The following is a 20,763-nucleotide window of genomic DNA, read 5'->3' on the forward strand; positions in this document are numbered from 1 at the left end:
AGTGATGTCCAGTTGATATAAAAGGGAACATTTGCACTCAGGTAATGACTTGCCCCTGTTTGGAGTGTAAACACTGAAGTCTTTGTTTTAACGTTATCCTGGGGTTGGATGGAGGTTTTGCTTCAAGGAACATCGTTGTCTTTTATTGCCACTGTGCTCCTATTAATGATACCGCTACAGATGGACAGCAATGTTCAAACTGTGCTGCATGACGGTGCACATGGTGATAAAAACACACAATCAACAACTTAGGGTTGTTTTTTTCTTCTGATATTTCTAATAGCGGCAGCAGTTGGTGCTTTTATCACCACCATGTTACGGATATTGGTTCCACAGAAGGGACTATAGGAGTAAACTAAACGTTCTCTAGGGAGATAGTTCACAAGAAAAACCCAAATATTGGCTGAAACATACTGTGGGATGTTAAGTAGGACAGTGAGTTTATATAATAAAGGCGTTTCTCACCCCTGTACCACTTTGCTTCTGAGATGAAGCATCCTCAGCGGTCCATATGAGCTGATTCTGCTGGAAATGGTGGAGAATTTGTTTTTTTCCCCTTCAATCCTTTCCAAACTATCTAGAGTGAAATCCAATCTTGTAAGTAAGGAATAAAGAGAAGGGTGAGGGGTAAGGCTTTATACACCTCTTCCCTGGGAACCGGTAAGATGATGAAGACTAGACTAGGCTAAAACAGAACGAGGGAACGGATATAGCGAGGGTGCCGTTGAATCTTTTGAAGATCTCAGATTGCTTCCAGCGGGATATCAAACCAAAACACTTTTTTTTTTGCCAAATTATTGTTCATTTTCGGTCCAAGTAATGGCTGACTCTCAATTTCAGCAAGGGATATTGGAAACGGCTTGAGGTGCAATTACAGACATGGGAGGCGAGTAAGGGCCGGTTGTGTATGAGAGTGCTGTGAAATACCTGCTCATTGACTGAATTTGAAATTCTGCTTCTTAAGAGGGGAAGCAGAAGGGGTTATCTCTGTGCTGTGGAAAAGGCTTGCAGACATGAGTTCATCCAGGATTTACAGTGGGCTCCCACTGAAGAGATCTCCCTCGTACATATTGATATTGATAGCTCATCTAACTTGTTCTTACATGTATCTCCTATGGTGTGCAGTCTATGATATAAGTACAATATGCAGCCTGCGTTGTTTACTGCTAAAAGCACAGTTGTTTTTCACTAATACCTCCATGCTCCTGGAAGTGGTTATGGCCACTTTCCTTGTTTAACTGCAAAGAATGAAAACTAACTGTAAAAGTTGGCTGGTGTGGGTTTGAATTTGTCAATGTCTGTCTAGAAAAAAAAATCAGAGTTCTTCCCTCGATGCATAAAATCAATAGGTTAACCGAACAAAAACAATTTGTCTATTTACTTGTATTGATAAGTAGCAGCATATCCTACATGTTCAGGGATGGGTCTTGAACACAGCCTGTTCAGGTTTGCTAATAATACTGGTATATTTCGTTCAAAGCATTTGCTCATTGTCTCAGAGGGTTTTACATTCACACAGTTAGTGGATTAAATTGTTTAGTCTAGCCCAGTCGAAGATTACAGCTAAAGTGATGGGTTCACTCGTTCGTTTTCACTGCCATTAGATTTGCATTAGTGTGTTTTGGATCTGGCCATTAAAACATCCATTCCTCTCTCAGCCACGTCGGGTCCCCCATCAGGGACCTGCGTAGAGCATATAGACATCTGGAGTGTTGAGGAACTGGAATGTCTCATCACGTTCTCATACATGAAGATGTATTCACATAATTGTCATCGCGCCTCCTTTTCTCCACACCTTCTCTCTCCGTACCCGTTTCTCAGATCTAAGACTTAGCATACCCAAGTCTTCCTCACTGCTGCTGCAGCTGTGACGTGAATGCACAAACCGCTTGCGTGAACATACACAATCACGTGCCCATATTCAAACAGGAACACATACTGCATGTCTTCAAACACACATGCACACATGCGGATGCACACACAGCCACGTATGATGCACATCCATATTCTTATAAAAGGTGCAAATGTTCAAGATGGGCACACACAGCATGCAAATACAAACAGTTACACACAGGTGTGAGCACACACACCCAATCCTATAATCTCACGCTACAGTCACACAATGTGAATTTATCCTACTTCAAAGTCTTTTCCGGGCAGTCACAGGCATATATCATCCCGTCAGTGTGAGCCCTGTATTGCTGTTTAATGAGCCCCGGTGGAATTCAATAAGGGAAGACAGACAATATCTCTGCCTGCTACAGACGGTAGTCAGTGACAACTCCCAACATCTCCAAGACTTTCTGGATGATATTTTACCGCTTTTCTAAATTGCACAGAAGGCCAAAAGTAGATGGGTGTGAGGTTGTAAGCCAGCAGCAGTTATTGCGCCAGACCAGACAAAAATAGTTCCTTATCAAAAAAGTTAGTGCTTAATGCAGAAGGCAGTGTCTATGCAGCTCCATCACACCGGGGCGTGTGTGTGTGTGTGTGTGTGTGTGTGTGTGCGTGTGCGTGTGCGTGTGTGTGTGTGTGTGTGTGTGTGTGTGTGTGTGTGCGCGCGCGCGCGCGCATTCATGTCTCCCAAGACTGGGCCATAGCACAAGGACAGATTGGCTGTGGAAACACAATTTAAGCGTGACTCAGAATAAGGAGCCCTGAGGGAAATAGATTTGTGCGTGTGTGTGTTGGCTTTTTTTTGGTTGTTGTTTTTTTGGGGTTTTTTTTTCTTGAGCTGAAGGAAGAAGGTAAGGGGGATGAGGAAAGAAAGAAGAGAAAAATTAAGAATGAAAGAAAGAAGCAAAGAAAAAAAAAGAAGTTAAACAAAACTAGGTCAAAACCTAGTGTATGGCTGGACCGTGTTTGGTCAGTGTTCGAAATTGTGGCCAGTTTGTTACAGAGATAGTCAGTGGTAGTGTCTATAATGTGAATTCCTGGATATTAAATGTTCATCTGCAATTTTCTGTAGTGGTCCTAGTAATGGGTGGTGTAGTGGTTAATGCTGTCGCCTCACAGCAAGAAGGTCCTGGGTTTGAGCCCCGAGGTAGTCCAACCTTGGGGGTCATCCCAGCTCGTCGTCTGTGTGGAGTTTGCATGTTCTCCCCGTGTCTGCGTGGGTTTCCTCCCACAGTCCAAAGACATGTTGTTTTTCATCCGGCACAGTGATGAGAACCATCTAGTCATCCTGTGATGGATGGCTGATGACTTTCACGATGATTAAAGTGAGGAAGAGTTGCGCATCATCAACCCCACTCTCTCGTCCGAGACCACCTACTACCAGTGGCAAGACTAAGCGAGACGACTGGCAGTGGAGACGGATGCAGATTTTTCCTCAGGGTTTCTCCCTGAAGCCTTTCCCATAGGCAAGTATACCCGCAAGGCAGCTGAGATTTTAAATCAGAGTTTTCCTTCTCCTATCTCCTCCAAAGACATGTAGGTCAGGTGACTCAGCCATACTAAATCATCCCTAGGTTGTGTGTGTGTGTGTGTGTGTGTGTGTGTGTGTGTGTGTGTGTGTGTGTGTGTGTGTGTGTGTTGGCCCTGTGATGGTCTGGCAGCCTGTCCAGGGTGTCTCCCTGCCTGCCGCCCAATGACTGCTGGGATAGGCTCCAGCTTCCTGCTACCCTACGTAGGATAAACGGTTTAGATAATGGATGGATGGATGATCCCAGTAATATTTGTTGTTAAAGTGTACTGAAGTAGCATATCGCATGACATGGTTAAGCTACATTCAAGTTAAAAAAAAAAAGGTTATAAATACAGTTTGATTGGAAAGAGAACTTAATTTAATTGTAATTCTAACTATTCTTAATTATGTCTTAACTCCCCCTCTTTCATCTGTTTGTATCTGCGGATGTTTCTCGTTTTTCTCAGGCTCGCTCTGTATTGAGTGTTTTGTCTGAGTGATTGTTATTTGGGGTGCTTTACCTGTGTGCCCTCCCTTATGCCTCTCTGCACATGGAGAGATGTTTTCTCTCCTACTTGGCTCCATGCTGGACCGTTACAGTGAGTAACCAAATGTGGAAAGAGCAGCAAAATATTCCCTTCTTAGCGTTTCAGTAGTGTACACAAGCAGCAATATATTCCGTTCGTTAGCATGTGATAAATGTGGAATGAGCTGGAACCACTTTGCCGATTCATTTTGAAAGAGCCACAGCCAATAGGGAAACTCCCATTTCCATGTTTACCAGCAACATCACTGGTCAGCCGACCAATCGTGTAACTTCTGCAATGTCGTTGGTCACCTGATCCAGTGGCCCAATTGTGTAACTTGTTCTCTCAATCACGCAAACATGATCAGAGACAGGCATTTGTGGTTGTTGGGACAGCCCTGCTGGCCAGTCCAGCCAAAAAACAGTCATGTTCTAATAGGCATCATGTTAGAGCTTGGTTTTTGACCACCACCTCTGAGGTTTTAACCCTTTGAACTCTATCTGCAGTAGGAATGGTCCGCCAGTGCCTTCAGGGTTGCCAACTTTGGGTAACTGGCTAGAGTGAGATTTTGATGCCATCAGCTTAATCACGCATACGCACATTTAATCATGGGCACATATTTGGACTCAATTCACCATCAGGGTTTAAAAAAGTATGTAGTTCATACATGTGGCAGGAGTGGGAGCCTAAGTTTAAGATTTAAGGGTATAGCCTGACCAACCCCGGGACTTCCACTTACCATTAGATACACACTAACCCAATAAAGGGCACACAGGTTGGCTCGCTAATGAAAGTCAAAGACGTGTCGTTTCCAGTATCAAAACTACAGCGTTTTATTGAATGTTCACAAGTTAAAAAGGCAATAACAAGGGTTTACAGGAAAAGGAGAATGAGAATGGTAGCAATAACCAGAAATAAACAAAAAGAAACAAATAAACACAAGAACATATCCTACTCCAGACACATAGCCAATACATGAACACACACAAACACATACACACAGACCTATTTTGAACTAGTATAACTATAAGCAGCAGACTTGGACTTAACTATCTTTTCTACCGGCGGTTCATATTTGTAGCAAAATGGTCCAATCTTATTACCTTTGATGCGCATAATGGACGACAACGTCCCATCTAGTGCAAGTCTGTTTCTACACTCTGTTTTGTTCTGGCCAGTTGTTGAGAAGACTCGTTCTGCATCCGTATTAGAGTGAGGTAGGCATAGAACAAGCTGTGTCACCAAAAAAAACCCAAAAAACTAATGCCATTTTTTAGCATCGCTTTCATTCTTTTCTCTGCCATGGACTTAACATTAGACAGCTAATATAAGCTAGCTAGCTGTTGACATAGTTTAAGCTAGTTTACAGAGCATTTATTCAAAACAAACATACAAACACCCTGGGTTCGTTAATGAATTAATCCATGATTGATAGTTGTTTAGTCATCTTGGCTTGGTTCATGCCAGGTTAGTTGGAGTGTGGCTGGCTTGCTTGAACACCCTCTGGGCTCCTGGCTGTGAACTTGAGCAGTTGTCCAATCAACACAGAGATAAGCATCGCGTGCCAATCAGAGAGTAATTAAGATGCAGCTCCATGGAAACACCCCTATTATGAAACATCCGGTTTTCGAATACCCAGATATCTTCTACAGTCCAAGTCATTCGCTTGGTTTAACCATTACTATACCATTAAGACTTTGACCATAATACGTCCGCCTGTTCATCTTGGTTGCTGTCGCGGTGTTTTGGCGTGAGAATAGTCTGGGCAGCGGGAGGGTGTGAGGCTGAAGGTGAAAGCATGTGTAAGACCAGAAACATGAGGGTTGGCAACCCTGCTACATTGGCATTTTTGCTTAATTTCCCAAAAATCTGTACAACCTAAACTAAGAGGGTATGTAAGCCAGTAAACCATAATAACTGGTAAAAGTATTGAAATTGTGTCATACATTTTTTAAATATCGGACATGTTTTTTACTAAATAAACACACAAAAACATGTTGTTCCAAAACATTTCTGAATGTTGAAAATGGAACAAAATATTTCTTAACACATCCTCACATTTGAGCTATGTTTATTTTTTAGTTTTTGAAATATGCTCAGTTTTATGAGCAGAGTTCAAAGGCTTTCTGATAGTTTCATGTGCAGTAAAAATATTTCATCAGACCTCCTGCTGTTGGACCCCTGCTTGCCGCCTGCAGACAGTGCATTTTCAAAGGGTTAAATTGTTTGAGCTTAGACTCAAGATACCAAAAAATGAAAAGTAAAGCAATACTGATGCCATTAAGGCAATTAAACCCTATAACTTCCTTTGGAAAGTTTGACAGATACATTTGGGTTTTTGTCTCTTTTTGTTTTCCCCCTTTTTCTCCCCAATTGTATGCGGCCAATTACCCCACTCTTCCGAGCCATCCCAGTCGCTGCTCCACCCTCTCTGCCCATCCAGGGAGGGCTGCACATGCTACCACATGCCTCCTCCGATACATGTGGAGTCGCCAGCCGCTTCTTTTCACCTGACAGTGAGGAGTTTCACCAGGGGGACGTAGCGTGTGGGAGGTTCCCCCTCCCCCCCGAACAAGCGCCCTGACTGACCAGAGGAGGTGCTAGTGCAGCGACCAGGACACGTACCCACATCCAGCTTCCCACCCACAGACACGGCCAATTGTGTCTGTAGGGACGCCCGACCAAGCCGGAGGTAACACAGGGATTCGAACCGGCGATCCGTGTTGGTAGGCAACGGAATAAACTGCTATGCTACCCGTGTGCCCCGACAAGATACATTTGTAAGAAAACACCTCCCCTTCCATATATTTTTTTTCATTACGAATTCATAATAAACTACATATCAAATTATGTTACGTTCTTGCCTTCAGAGAAGACCTAAAACCAGTTTCTATGTAAGCATTCTCAAAGTAATAAAGGGGAAAAAAACATCGGATGACACGTGTGGTTGAAATCCGTCAGATGTCCCTTGATAGTATCATGCTGCTGAACTCTACCAATAAGGTGTATAGATGCTGGAAAGGGCCATAACCTCATTGTGTTAGATAAAGTGCTCAGATGTAATTACAACAAGCCAAGTTCTGATGTCTACCTTTAATTTACAGCAACCGATCCTCATGGTGATCTATGTTGATGTCTACTGGCTGGTTGAGAAATATGTACACACCCCGCCCTCCCCCTCTCTCTTTCTCTCTCTCTCTCTCTCTCTCTCACACACACACACACACACATGCAACTACACCTACACAAGAACACACACTTATGACCAGACACACAAAGTGTATGGTAATTAATGTGTTTTAGGGTAGTTTTCAGAGATCACACATTATGTCCTCACTAGACATCTGATGAACTGAGTAAGTGATAAAATGTTAGCGCTCCATCTGTCACTCTCACTAATGAAATGAGAAGAGGGAGAGATACAGAGAGGTAAGAAATAATTCACCAAATCAGGATGAAATCCACAAGCAGATAATGATATTGAAAATTAGAAATGGGGTAAACTGAGTGGACTGGTCTCAGATATGAACTGTAAGAGTACACTCAGTAGAGTACAGATCCCTGCCAAGTGTATCTCTCCTTCTCTGGTGTTCAGACTTGGTGACAAATCACCCCTTTTTTCACTTTCCAGGAGAAGGGACAATATAGAGGCACTGCCTGCATATCTTCCCTTCTCCGGTGCTCAGACTTAGGCAAAAAGCCAGTGTGGGAGAATTTCTTCTCGACAGACTGTTGTTCAAAGTCAATCAATCAAGTTCGAAGAGTCAATCAATCACTGTCCAATGCTTACAAGTCTGATGTGAGTAGGTTTACTGTTAATAGTCCTCAAATGGGTGCAACAATATACCGAGCTAGTCCATGGAGCAACTGAAACAACCTACACTACACTTGATCTTAGCCAAAAGGCCGAGAAGCGATAAACAGCTGAAACAAGCTGTCCAAAGCACTCGCTTTTATACTGTAGCTTGACCCCACCTACTGTGGGGCTTAACCTTAGACCACACCTTTGACCCTAGATCACACCCAACTATACACCATTATTTTCTTATCAAGACATTGTTTTGGTTTCCAGAATCTAATAGTGTCTCAGTCTTTTTCGGCAATGTGGCCTAATGTGTCCTGTTACACAGACTGCCATCTAGTGGTATTTACCGTATACTACAATTCTTATCCTGCTACGTTTTCTTACATATTTAATGAAAAATAATTGATTGCCTACAATAGATACCATTATAATCCAGCATCTAATTCAAGGTTAATAAAAAATAATCATACATTGTATAAAAATAAGCCTATTGATTGTAAATGCTTAAAACGAATTGTTTCCCGCACCAGCTGAGGAGTTAGCACTCAATTGCGGTGTAGAACAGGTTTTTCAAAGGTTTTGAATCACCGAAACCACGAGGTCCTTGATCATACTGTAACGTGCATGGATAAGTAGATACGTTGGTCCTTGACTAACGAGTCGGACCCTTTAGACGACTGTTTAACGTTGTCGCTTGCGGTGTGGGAGCAACGGGTTCGCGTCCCGGCTGTGGCGGTCCCGGACTGCTCCCCGAATTCGCTACAATACAGTCATAACTGTGCATACAAATGAGTAGGCTGACAAGCCCAGTAGTATGCGAGATTAGCAGTGGACAGATTCACGCACCAGAAGAAAAACAGGGGTTTTCCAGTCATTGTAAGACTTCGTACAGCCCGTGCGACGGTTCTGCATATTTGCAAAGTGAAAACGGCAGTGACGGTTAAAAGTTGTACCCCGGTGGCGGAGCCGCACGCCGAGCGTGTGAGACGTGCATACCTTTGTTGTTTTGTGACAAATTTCATTTATAAATCTTTTTAACAACATTTCTGGGCACTGGCGACTTACTTTTGTTCATTAACTGGTTTGGGTTGTTTTTTGCTTTAAATTACTTTCGGCAGTGACTTCCGCTAAACATAAAGTTGGTTCCACGCGTACAGGCCGCAGCAAACCTTCTCGTTCAACTGTACCACCACCCACTCCGGATGTAGCTGCTAATATGGCTAACACATCTGACCTACGGGCCCTGCAGTCCATGTTGGACTCATTAAAGGAGGACATACACTCACTTGCCACTTTATTAGGTACACCTTGCTAGTACCGGGTTGGACCCCCTTTTGCCTTCAGAACTGCCTTAATCCTTCGTGACATAGATTCAACAAGGTACTGAAAGCATTCCTCAGAGAGTTTGGTCCATATTGACATGATAGCATCACGCAGTTGCTGCAGATTTGTCGGCTGCACATCCATGATGCGAATCTCCCGGTCCACCACATCCCAAAGGTGCTCTATTGGATTGAGATCTGGTGACTGTGGAGGCCATTTGAGTACAGTGAACTCATTGTCATGTTCAAGAAACCAGTCTGAGATGATTCGAGCTTTATGACGTGGCGCGTTATCCTGCTGGAAGTAGCCATCAGAAGATGGGAACACTGTGGTCATAAAGGGATGGACATGGTCAGCAACAATACTCAGGTAGGCTGTGGCATTGACACGATGCTCAATTGGTACTAAGGGGCCCAAAGTGTGCCAAGAAAATATCCCCCACACCATTACACCACCACCACCAGCCTGAACCGTTGATACAAGGCAGGATGGATCCATGCTTTCATGTTGTTGACGCCAAATTCTGACCCTACCATCCGAATGTCGTAGCAGAAATCGAGACTCATCAGACCAGGCAAAGTTTTTCCAATCTTCTATTGTCCAATTTTGGTGAGCCTGTGCGAATTGTAGCCTCAGTTTCCTGTTCTTAGCTGACAGGAGTGGCACCCGGTGTGGTCTTCTGCTGCTGTAGCCCATCTGCCTCAAGGTTCAACGTGTTGTGCGTTCAGAGATGCTCTTCTGCATACCTCGGTTGTAATGAGTGGTTATTTGAGTTACTGTTGCCTTTCTATCAGCTCGAACCAGTCTGGCCATTCTCCTCTGACCTCTAGCATCAACAAGGCATTTTCGCCCACAGAACTGCCGCTCACTGGATATTTTCTCTTTTTCGGACCATTCTCTGTAAACCCCAGAGATGGTTGTGCGTGAAAATCCCAGTAGATCAGCAGTTTCTGAAATACTCAGACCAGCCCGTCTGGCACCAACAACCATGCCACGTTCAAAGTCACTTAAATCACCTTTCTTCCCCATTCTGATGCTCGGTTTGAACTGCAGCAGATCGTCTTGACCATGTCTACATGCCTAAATGCATTGAGTTGCTGCCATGTGATTGGCTGATTAGAAATTTGCGTTAACGAGCAGTTGGACAGGTGTGCCTAATAAAGTGGCCGGTGAGTGTATGTGGTAGAATTGACTCTTTGGCGACTGACTTGAGAGCCGAAATTCAGTCGGTATGCACAGAGTTGAAGAGTGCTGCTGAACCATTGCTGCAGAAAATAAACGACCACGGTGCGTCGAGCGACCATCTCTCCTCACTCGACTCCACTGTTAATGTGCTTAAGGCGCAAGTGAAATTACTGGCACACAAATGTGAAGATTTGGAGGGGAGGTCGAGGAGAAACAACCTTCGATTGGTGGGTATCCCCGAGGGTTCAGAGGGATCGCGTCCAACAGAATTCGTTGGCCAACTCTTTTTTTTAAATGTATTTCTAGTTTTTCCCCTTTATCCCACCCGATTGACCCAATGGCATACGGCCGGAACTCTTGTCGAATAACTCCCCTGGCTCACGTTTCCACAGGAAGGAGATAGTTGTAGCACCAGCTTCCTTCAAACTCGTGTCGGCTGCTCTCGCTTTTTTACACGCTGAAGCCTCGCAAGGATCGCATTACCGTCAGGCCGTGAAGGAGACGTAGGGAGAATGCTTTCGGTTGCTTGGCTGCAGGCGCCCGGATGGGCCAGAGGGGTCACTGGAGAACGACGAGTCTCCGAACACTACACCGATCTACACCCACTATCCCTCGGGTAAGGGTGGCCTAATGAATACCTTACCCCATGGATGCTCTGGCCGTGACCGGTTACAGCGAGTCTAGGATACGAACCTCCCAGCCACATGACGAGCGGATTGCAAGAATGGCGGTTTAGTCCGCTCGGCCATCAGATCGGGCTCGTTGGCCAACTTTTGAAAGACTTGTTAAGCCAGGATGAGGAGCCCCTACTCGACAGAGCTCATCGCACCCTGCGGGTTAAGGTGGGGGGGCACCTCGTCTGTTTATCATTGGGGTCCATTTCTTCCACGTCCGGAATGAAATTTTACGTGGAGCCAGCGAAATCACCTGCGACTCCCCCCTACGCTTCCATGGCAAGAGGCTCTGCATTTTCCCCGATTACACCGTCGCTGCTTCAAAGAAAAGAGCTGCGATTGGAGGAGTGAAATGCGAGCTGCGTGCCTGTCCTGGTGTTAAGTTTGGGTTGATGTTTCCTGCAGTTCTGAAAATCACCCTGCCGAACGGTACCACGCATACGTTTGAAGACCCGGCCATCGCCTCGACTTTCATAAACAGTACCCTTAAAAAAGCGGTTTCTCTGACAGCCCCTGTATAACGGGAACGGCAAGTTCACTATACTTGTGTCCATTGTATAATATAGTTCATGTAAATACTGCACTATACTAACAGTGTTATGGTTTACTATTATATTTGTCACTCGACTCCAGAAGAGGTATGACTCTAAGTGTGCGTTATGTGTGTTAGAGGGGTATGCGCACGTCTGGTTTGGGAGGACGCATCAGCCGGGGGGGGGATATGTTGTTTGTATTGTTTTGTCTAAAGCCTGGTCGCTGCATTTTAAAATCTTTATCAGGGCGTTCTTTACAATGTTGTTATTCATTTCACACTCGACACCAGTTTATGAACCAACCTAAGGTTTCACAGCAGTTTGGAGGAGTGGTATTTTTTTTCAGCTGGAACTGTAAAGGCTCAAACCAGCCAATTAAACATAATAAAGTCCTTGGGTATTGTCCACATCTGGGAGTTCATATTGCTTTTCTTCAGGAAATCCACCTTAAATTATCTGATCATACCAGAATGCGGGGCAGGTGGGTCATACAAGTGTATCACTCATCATTTCAGAGCAGATCTAGAGGGGTGGCAATTTTAATTCATAAGTCAATTAATTTTCTTTGCTCAGATGTCTCCCTCTGATCCAAATGGTAGATTTGTGTTTGTAACCAGGAAACTTTATGGTACCCCGGTGATGCTGCTTAATATTTATGGTCCTAACTGCGACAATAGTTGCTTTTTTAGATCAGTGTTTTCCTCAGTACCTGACCTGTCCGCACATCATCTTATTTTAGGGCGAATTTCAATTGTTGGCTTAATCCATCATTGGATTGCTCATCAATCAAAAACGCAGTAACTTCAAGCTCAGCTAAAACCATTCAATCTTTTACAGAAGAATTCTCACTTACAGATCCCTGGCGTTTTTTTTTCATCCATCTGGTAGGACGTGCTCGTTTTTTTTCTCACGTTCATCATACCTTTACACATATTGATTACTTTTTACTTGACAATCGGTTCATCCCATCAGCATTGTCCAGTTCATATAATGTTATTGTTATATCAAACCATGCTCCAGGACTAATGGAATTACAAACCCCAATTCCAATGAATTTGGGATGCTGTGTAAAACGTGAATAAAAACAGAATACAATGATTTGCAAATCCTTTTCGACCTATATTCAATTAAATACACTACAAAGACATGATATTTAATGTTCAAACTGATAAACTTTATTGTTTTTTGCAAATATTCACTCATTTTGAATTTGATGCCTGCAACACGTTCCAAAGAAGCAGGGACAGGGGCAACAGAAGACTGGGAAAGTTGAGGAATGCTCAAAAAACACCTGTTTGGAACATTCCACAGGTGAACAGGTTAATTGGAAACAGGTGAGTGTCATGATTGAGTATAAAAGGAGCATCCCTGAAAGGCTCAGTCGTTCACAAGCAAGTATGGGGTGAGGGTCACCACTTTGAACAACTGCATGAGCAAATAGTCCAACGGTTTAAGAACATTTCTCAATGTACAATTGCAAGGAATTTAGGAATTTCATCATCTACAGTCCATAATATCGTCAAAAGATTCAGAGAATCCGGAGAAATCTCTGCACGTAAGCGGCAAGGCCGAAAACCAACATTGAATGCCCGTGACCTTCGAGCACTCAGGCGGCACTGCATTGAAAACTGACATCATTCTGTAAAGGATATTACCACGTGGGCTCAGGAACACTTCGGAAAACCATCATCAGTTAACACAGTTCGTCGCTACATCTACAAGTGCAGGTTAAAACTCTACCATGCAAAGCAAAAGCCATATATCAACAACACCCAGAAACGCCACCGGCTTCTCTGGGCCCGAGCTCATCTGAGATGGACTGATGCAAAGTGGAAAAGTGTGCTGTGGTCTGACGAGTCCACATTTCAAATTGTTTTTGGAAATCATGGATGTCGTGTCCGCTGGGCTAAAGAGGAAAAGGACCATCCAGATTGTTATCAGCGCAAAGTTCAAAAGCCAGCATCTGTGATGGTATGGGGGTGTGTTGGTGCCCATGGCATCATGGGTAACTTGTACATCTGTGAAGGCACCATTAATGCTGAAAGGTACATACAGGTTTTGGAGCAACATATGCTGCCATCCAAGCGACGTCTTTTTCAGGGACGTCCCTGCTTATTTCAGCAAGACGATGCCAAGCCACATTCTGCACGTGTTACAACAGCGTGGCTTCGTAGTAAAAGAGTGGGTACTAGACTGGCCTGCCTGCAGTCCAGACCTGCCTCCCATTGAAAATATGTGGCGCATTGTGAAGCGCAAAATACAACAACGGAGACCCCGGACTGTTGAGCAACTGAAGTCGTACATCAAGCAAGAATGGGAAAGAATTCCACCTACAAAGTTTCAACAATAAGTGTCCTCAGTTCCCAAACGCTTATTGAGTGTTGTTAAAAGGAAAGGTGATGTAACGCAGTGGTAAACATGCCCCTGTCCCAGCTTCTTTGGAACGTGTTGCAGACATCAAATTCAAAATGAGTGAATATTTGCAAAAAAACAGTGAAGTTTATTAGTTTGAACATTAAATATCTTGTCTTTGTTGTGTATCCAATTAAATATAGGTCGAAAAGGATTTGCAAATCATTGTATTCTGTTTTTATTTACGTTTTGCACAACGTCCCAACTTCATTGGAATTGGGGTTTGTACAAATTAGGAGATGCGATAACACCCAACCACCCTGGCATTTGAATATTTCTTTATTGTCAAATGAAGATTTTGTCAGATACAAAAAGGCAAGAAAAACAAAAAACAACAGCACTGTGGACGTTGATTTTCTGTAGGGGTTTACTCCCATAGCCTATTCCTCTCCCGAGGTATCCACTAGGCAGTGGCACTATTTAACCCATAGCTGGGGGCTGGTTCGTGGGCATCAGGGAATATCCACACACTGGTGGGCCTGCGTACCGCACGTCCAGGGGCCAGACCTCCTCCGAGTCCCTTGCAGTTCAGCCAGGGTCAAGGTGTACCCAGTTACCATGTGTCGCCACGAGGGGGCACTACATAGGGCTTGCTGTTGGAGAGGCTATGTACTGGCAGGGAGAGATTTGGGTGCTTGGCTCTCCTGTTCGCATTTCTGCTAGCCAGCGGTGAAGGTTGAGAGTGAGACGTGACAGGCACAGAACACTACACCAACACACTAGACGCTTCACAACAACCCCACTTCTTACACAAGAATGTCAGACACACACAAGTTTACTGTCACTTGATTTTAAACTTATCTCCAAATGTTTAGAGATGCGTTTAGAAGCTGTATTACCATCTATTTCCCGACCAGACTGGTTTGATTCAAAACAGACAGTCTTTCTTCAATATTAGACGGCTTCTCGGTGTCTTGTATAACCCCTCCACTTCATCAGTGCCAGAGGCTGTGATCTCACTTGATACAGAGAAAGCCTTTGACAGGATTGAGTGGGGCTATCTTTTCTGTACTTTGGAAAAGTTTGGCTTGGATAATACTTTTATTAATTTGGTGAAATTGCTTTATACCTCTCCCACAGCCTCAGTCAGAACTAACAACACCCACTCTGACTACTTTCCTCTTTTTCGCTCAACTCATCCAGGCTGCAATTTAAGCCTAGTACTATGTGCGATTGCAGTTGAACCATTGGCCATTGCTCTTATAGATCAAACCCTCTTATAACTGGTGTTACTAGATTTGGTGTCGAACAGAAGACCTCCCTTTATGCGGATGATGTACTTTTGTATGTATCTAATCTCTCTGTTTCTATTCCAGCTGCCCTTGAAATTTTTGTTCATTTGGTAGAATATCGGGTTATAAACTCAACTTGGATAAAAGAAAGCTGTTCCCTCTGAATGTAGAAGCTCATAACTTTCCCTTGCACACTTTGCCTTTTAAAATTGCTCCACTTGGCTTCACATACTTTAGCATTGATTTCACAGATAAATTTGAGAACTTGTTTAGATTAAATTTTTCTCCTGTATTGAGCAAACTGCATAAAGACTTTGAATGCTGGTCGTTATTGCCCTTGTCTCTATCTGCATGGGTTAATTCGGTAAAGAGCAACTCCCTACCAAAATTCTCATACCTTTTTCGATGTTTAACCATTTTTCTTACACAGTCATTTTTTTGTAAAATTGATAGCTTGGAGTTCATCTGGAACAGAAAACTCCCTAGGCTTGGTAGAACTTTATTACAAAGACCAAAATCTTTGGGAGGCTAGGCTATGGCAAATTTTAGATTTTGTTATTGGGCAACCAACTTAAGAGTATTACAGTATTGGGCTCAGTTTGAGTACTCCCCTTCATCCCCTACATTGTTGGATTTAGAAACCTCTTCTAGTCCTGCCTCATTGACAGCTCTTGCATAGGTGCCTTTAGGCTTCTCTTCGTCTTCTTACTCTAAAAATCTACTACTACTACTACTTTTGGCTTCTCCCGTTAGGGGTCGCCACAGCGGATCCTCCATTTCCATCTCTTCCTGTCCTCTGTATCTTCCTCTGTCACACCAGCCACGTGCATATCCTCTGCATGGCCTTCCTCTTTTCCTCTTCCCTGGCAGCTCTATATTCAGCATCCTTCTCCCAATATACCCAGCATCTCTCCTCCACACATGTCCAAGCCATCTCAATCTTGCCTCTCTTGCTTTGTCTCCAAACCGTCCAACCTGAGCTGTCCCTGTAGTATACTCGTTCCTAATCCTGTCCTTCTTCATCACTCCCAATGAAAATCTTAGCATCTTCGACTCTGCCACCTCCAGCTCTGCCTCCTGTCTTTTCATCAGTGCCACTGTCTCCAAACCATATAACATAGCTGGTCTCACAACCATCTTGTAAACCTTCCCTTTAACTCTTGTTGGTGCCCTTCTATCGCAAATCACTCCTGACACTCTTTCCACCAACTCCACTCTGCCTGCACTCTTCTTCACCTCTCTTCTGCACTCCCCGTTACTTTGGACAGTCGACCCCGAGTATTTAAATTCGTACGCCTTCGTCACCTCAACTCCTTGCATCCTCACCATTCCACTGTCCTCATTCACGCATATGTGTTCCGACTTGCTCCTACCAACTTTCATTCCTCTTCTCTCCAGTTCATCACTAAGGATCTGGAACCAGTTTAGATGATATTTTGGTTTACAGTCTTTTTCTCTACAGGCTCCAGTTGCAGCTAACCTTGTCTTTCCCCCCTCCTTGATGGATAGAGGTTCTTTCCACAGGTCTACTCTGAGTATCAGAACATTCAGAGATTCATATATAGGAAACACCTTTGTGTTATTCGAACAACTATCTAAGAAATATTCACTTTTAAAGCCACATTTTTTAGATACTTGCAAATCCGTAGTTTTGTCCGTAATATTAGTTCTCAATTTCCTGATCACCCTGTTGCCACTCCTATTGACCTCTTTTTAAGTCCTTCACCTTGCACAAAGGGAATTATATCTGCTATGTATGGTCTGATTTCCTCGCTGTGCCCCTTGTTATAAAATATTAAGGGGGGATGGGAGGAGGACCTAGGAGTAGAGATCACACAAAACCAGTGGGGTGGTAATTCACCGGCGGCTCCACTCCTCTTCAATTTATGCTGGACATGGACTGATTCAATGTAAAATTGTACACCGTACACATTTAACTAAAGCTAGGTTAGCCCCGATGTATGATAACATTGATCCCACCTGTGACAGATGCCATCAGGCCTGCCCTTGGTCCTGCCCTTCCCTATTCAATTTTTGGTTGGAAATTTTTAAAACAATTTCAAATAGTGTTGAGATCCCAATTAGGCCGACAGCTTTAACAGCTTGCTTCTGCTGACCTGCCATTACCATCATATAAAGCAGACCTGGTAGCTTTCACAAATCTTCTGACCAGACGCCTCGTTTTATTACGGTGGAAATCACTCACTGCTCAGGGACATTTTGTATTTTATTAAGATGGAGAAAATAAGATGTGTCACGGGGTTCAATAACCAGATTTCATAAAACATCGGGTCCTTTCTTCACATTTGTTAAGGAACTGCAGTCACTTGACATCCCATAAAGCATTTGGTAACCAATATTATTTGGTTGGACTTGGGGCAGTGTATTTATATGTATGGTGATATGGGTATATCCCTTAACTTTTTTTTTTAACCATTCTATTTTTTTCTGTATAAGTGTATAATTTTGTAATATTGCTCATTATTTGTCGAGTATACAAGTTGTGTTTTTTTCTAATTGGCTAGGCGGCCAGGCTGTTTGTTTTTGTTTTTTTGGTTTTGTTTTGTTCTATGTTGAATTTTTGTTGTTGTTTTTTACTATGTAAACATAAACATTGATTTCATATATGTATATACAATATTTTGATTGTAAAATTTCAATAAAAAAAGTTGTGAAAATGTTGTAACCCGAAATGTCATTAATAATTGTCCATCACATTGCTGAGCAACTTCCTGGTCCAGCTTGCAGGAATGACCATCTTAAGTACCGTAGGTATTCATGTGTGCACACAGTTTCATTTGTGGTGTATGCTGCCCTTCTTCACATGAGCTATTTTGTAAAATCCAACTCCTAGTAAATCTGCTGCATTTGCTGAATATTTAAATTAGACTTGGTGAAACATGTCTGACCCTCAAAAGATGCTGTTATTATAATGCCCGGTCCAAAATCTTGACATTGAAACCAGTGTGTAAAATGATCATAACCACCAATGAAACAATCATAACCATTATGAGAATGGAAAAAACTACAAAAAGAAGACCCAGGTTGTAAAAAAATGTAATTATCCTTTAAAGCTGAAGTTTGTGAGCCTTCAGGAAATCACTGCTTCTGATAGATGTGTGTTTGGGAATACGCCACTTCCCTCCATGTTGCTTGCTGCTGGCATGACAATACACAGTTTATGAGTATTCATCATGAAATGTGGTTTTATAATGGTACAAACGTACTGTAGCATGTGGAGATTGATTTGAGCATTAGTCAAGAGGTACAGGATCACAAAGCGGTGTCATGCCATTGTCTCGATGGCCCATTATTCCAAAACCCCAATAGTCTGAAAATGGCCCATTGGGCCGAAAGGCCATTTGTCTGACAGCCTGTTATTCTGAAGAAAAGAACACCCACTGCTCCGAAGGCCCTTTTTTCTGAAAATACACACTCTCCCTGGAGTTGAGAGTGACTGCCAGTGTTACACCAAAATCTGTGACCCATCAGATTATGTGACCCTGCCCTTAAAATTCACTATTTCAGCCGATTGCCCAGGTGCTAATCCAACTCTTAACCACATCATACCCACGTCAAAATGAACCATCAAAAAATACAATATGACATTTTTCTGACTATTGGGGTTTCAGGATAACGGGCCGTCTGAACATTGGGCAGTCCCCAACTAAGTATGGCCTGAAGCGACATCTTTAAAGACACTCACCCCCCCCCCCCACAGATGTTGATTCATTGTACTAACAGATAAAAAGAGAGAAGTCAATGGAGAAGGAAGCATAAGGGACAATAATAAATAGAAAAAGACAAAGGGGGACATAAATCCCAATGTGTAGAAAACTGTGGAGAGGGATGAAATGAAAGGATGCATGGTGAAGCTTTGGGGAGGAGGGGGGCCGGGAGGTTGCTGCACAAGGGGACGAAGGAACAGACAATGCGCTGCCAACTCGTTCATTGGATTTGTCCTCAAAGAAATTTGTTTCCCCCTTTTTTCTCCCCAATTGTACCTGGCCAATCACCCCACTCTCTGAGCTGTCCCAGTCGCTGCCCCCCCCCTTCCGATCTGAGGAAGGCTGCAGACTACTACATGTCTCCTCCGATACATGTGGATTCTCCAGCCGCTTCTTTTCACCTGACAGTGAGGAGTTTCGCCAGGGGGACGTAGCGTGTGGAAGGATCACGCTGTTCCCCCCCAGTTCCTTCCCCCCAAACCGGCACCCTGACCAACCAGAGGAAGCAATAGTGCAGGACCCAGGACACATTCCCACCCATAGACACGGCCAATTGTGTCTGTAGGGACACCCGACCAAGCCGGAAATAACACAGGTATTCGAACAGGCGAGCCCTGTGTTGGTAGGCAATGGAATAGACCGCTATGCTACTACCCAGGTGCCCGTCCTTACAGGAATTTTATTGTGCTTTTGTCCATGTCGTATCGCGCCCAGGTCAAGGCAACAGTGGTGTGAACAGAGCATAGACAGATGGGCTGTGATGGAGAATGAAATCAAACTTTTTACTTTCCCTTTCAGGAACTGCTGTGAATTTATAGACCCCAGTACTAATTCTGGTTTTCATTATGACTGTCTCACACCTACTGGGGACAACAGCTACGTGTTTTAATAAACTACTCACTTCGCATCCTTTTCAGGCTTTGTCATTGCTTCCGTCCCCCTGGGAAGGAGAGGTAAAGCATCAGGCTGCTATTTTTGGTGTCTAACCAACAGCAGACATCAGACTTTTTCAAATCGCCTTTGTGGTGCAAAACATGGTTTTTGGCAATAGCTTTACATGGAGGAGCCTCATAAATTAGTTTTTAGTGATTCAGATATAATTCATTTCTTAAAATTGCACTTGCTACTTTGATTTTATTGCCTCGTAAATTACTTTTTAGAGATTCAGACATACGTAATTCATTTCTTATTGCACTGATACTTTGATTTTATTGCTTTAACTTGTAGCTTTTACCAGAGTGGATGAAAGAAGTCACTGTTTCCCCTGACATTTTCCCCCAAAGTCTTTAATAAGGGAATCATAACTACTCATGTATTCAACAAGGGAAACTAGTCTACACTACATCATCTGCTGTCAAGTCGCTCATGTGTACACTTTTAAAACAAGATGGCTGGACAGAAAAGGCTTGCAGTCAATATCTACTCAGAAATTATGTACCTGTCATGATCTAAATATTGTTTTCCTGATGAAAGACAACCTTTGTCTCATGCTTTTGGGAATTCTTCTACACAAACTGCAGTCCAATAATCCACTTTATAATCATATCTCTGTTCCTCTCTCTGTCTCCATCTCTTTCTCTCGTTTTATAATCCACAGCTGCTGCTTTGGGCAACCTGGTGTCTGACTTGGCAGGACTAGGGTAAGAAGGCCATACACAAACAAACACATGCACAAAAACACTCCTGATACGCCTACAAATAGACTACATACTCATTATCTACAAATATGAAATGGTTAAAAAGAAAGTCCCTGACAACACAGGTGGTCATTTTTATTGAAGGTGAGAAACGGATGAACATTATCGAGAAGGGACTCTTTGTTTTTAATTATTTTTGTGTATATGTGCCATTGACCATTTTCTGTTTCTGAAATGATCGGTTACACTGCACTGTCTGGAGTATTATGGAGTTTTTTTTCCCCTACATCCATATCTTTCA

The 20,763-nt window shown here is 43.3% G+C and overlaps 1 protein-coding gene and 1 pseudogene across 5 annotated transcripts in view; one reads left to right on the forward strand and one right to left on the reverse strand.

Moving 5' to 3' along the window:
* The window catches only part of LOC130117920 (transmembrane protein 65-like), a 94,949-nt gene that overhangs the window by 58,023 nt on the left and 16,163 nt on the right, over positions 1-20,763 (forward strand). For all 5 annotated transcript variants that reach the window (XR_008810721.1, XR_008810723.1, XR_008810722.1 and 2 more), the window contains exon 6: positions 20,423-20,465. Coding sequence is in view for 1 of the 5 variants with exons in the window: in XM_056286183.1 (XP_056142158.1) it covers positions 20,423-20,465 (43 nt within the window). In the remaining 4 variants the exon portion in view is untranslated. The remainder of the gene's footprint in view (positions 1-20,422; positions 20,466-20,763) is intronic.
* On the reverse strand, positions 7,643-7,851 carry LOC130118696 (U2 spliceosomal RNA; annotated as a pseudogene).

The sequence above is a fragment of the Lampris incognitus genome, chromosome 9 (genome assembly GCF_029633865.1).
Source record: "Lampris incognitus isolate fLamInc1 chromosome 9, fLamInc1.hap2, whole genome shotgun sequence".
NCBI classification, from domain to species: domain Eukaryota; kingdom Metazoa; phylum Chordata; class Actinopteri; order Lampriformes; family Lampridae; genus Lampris; species Lampris incognitus.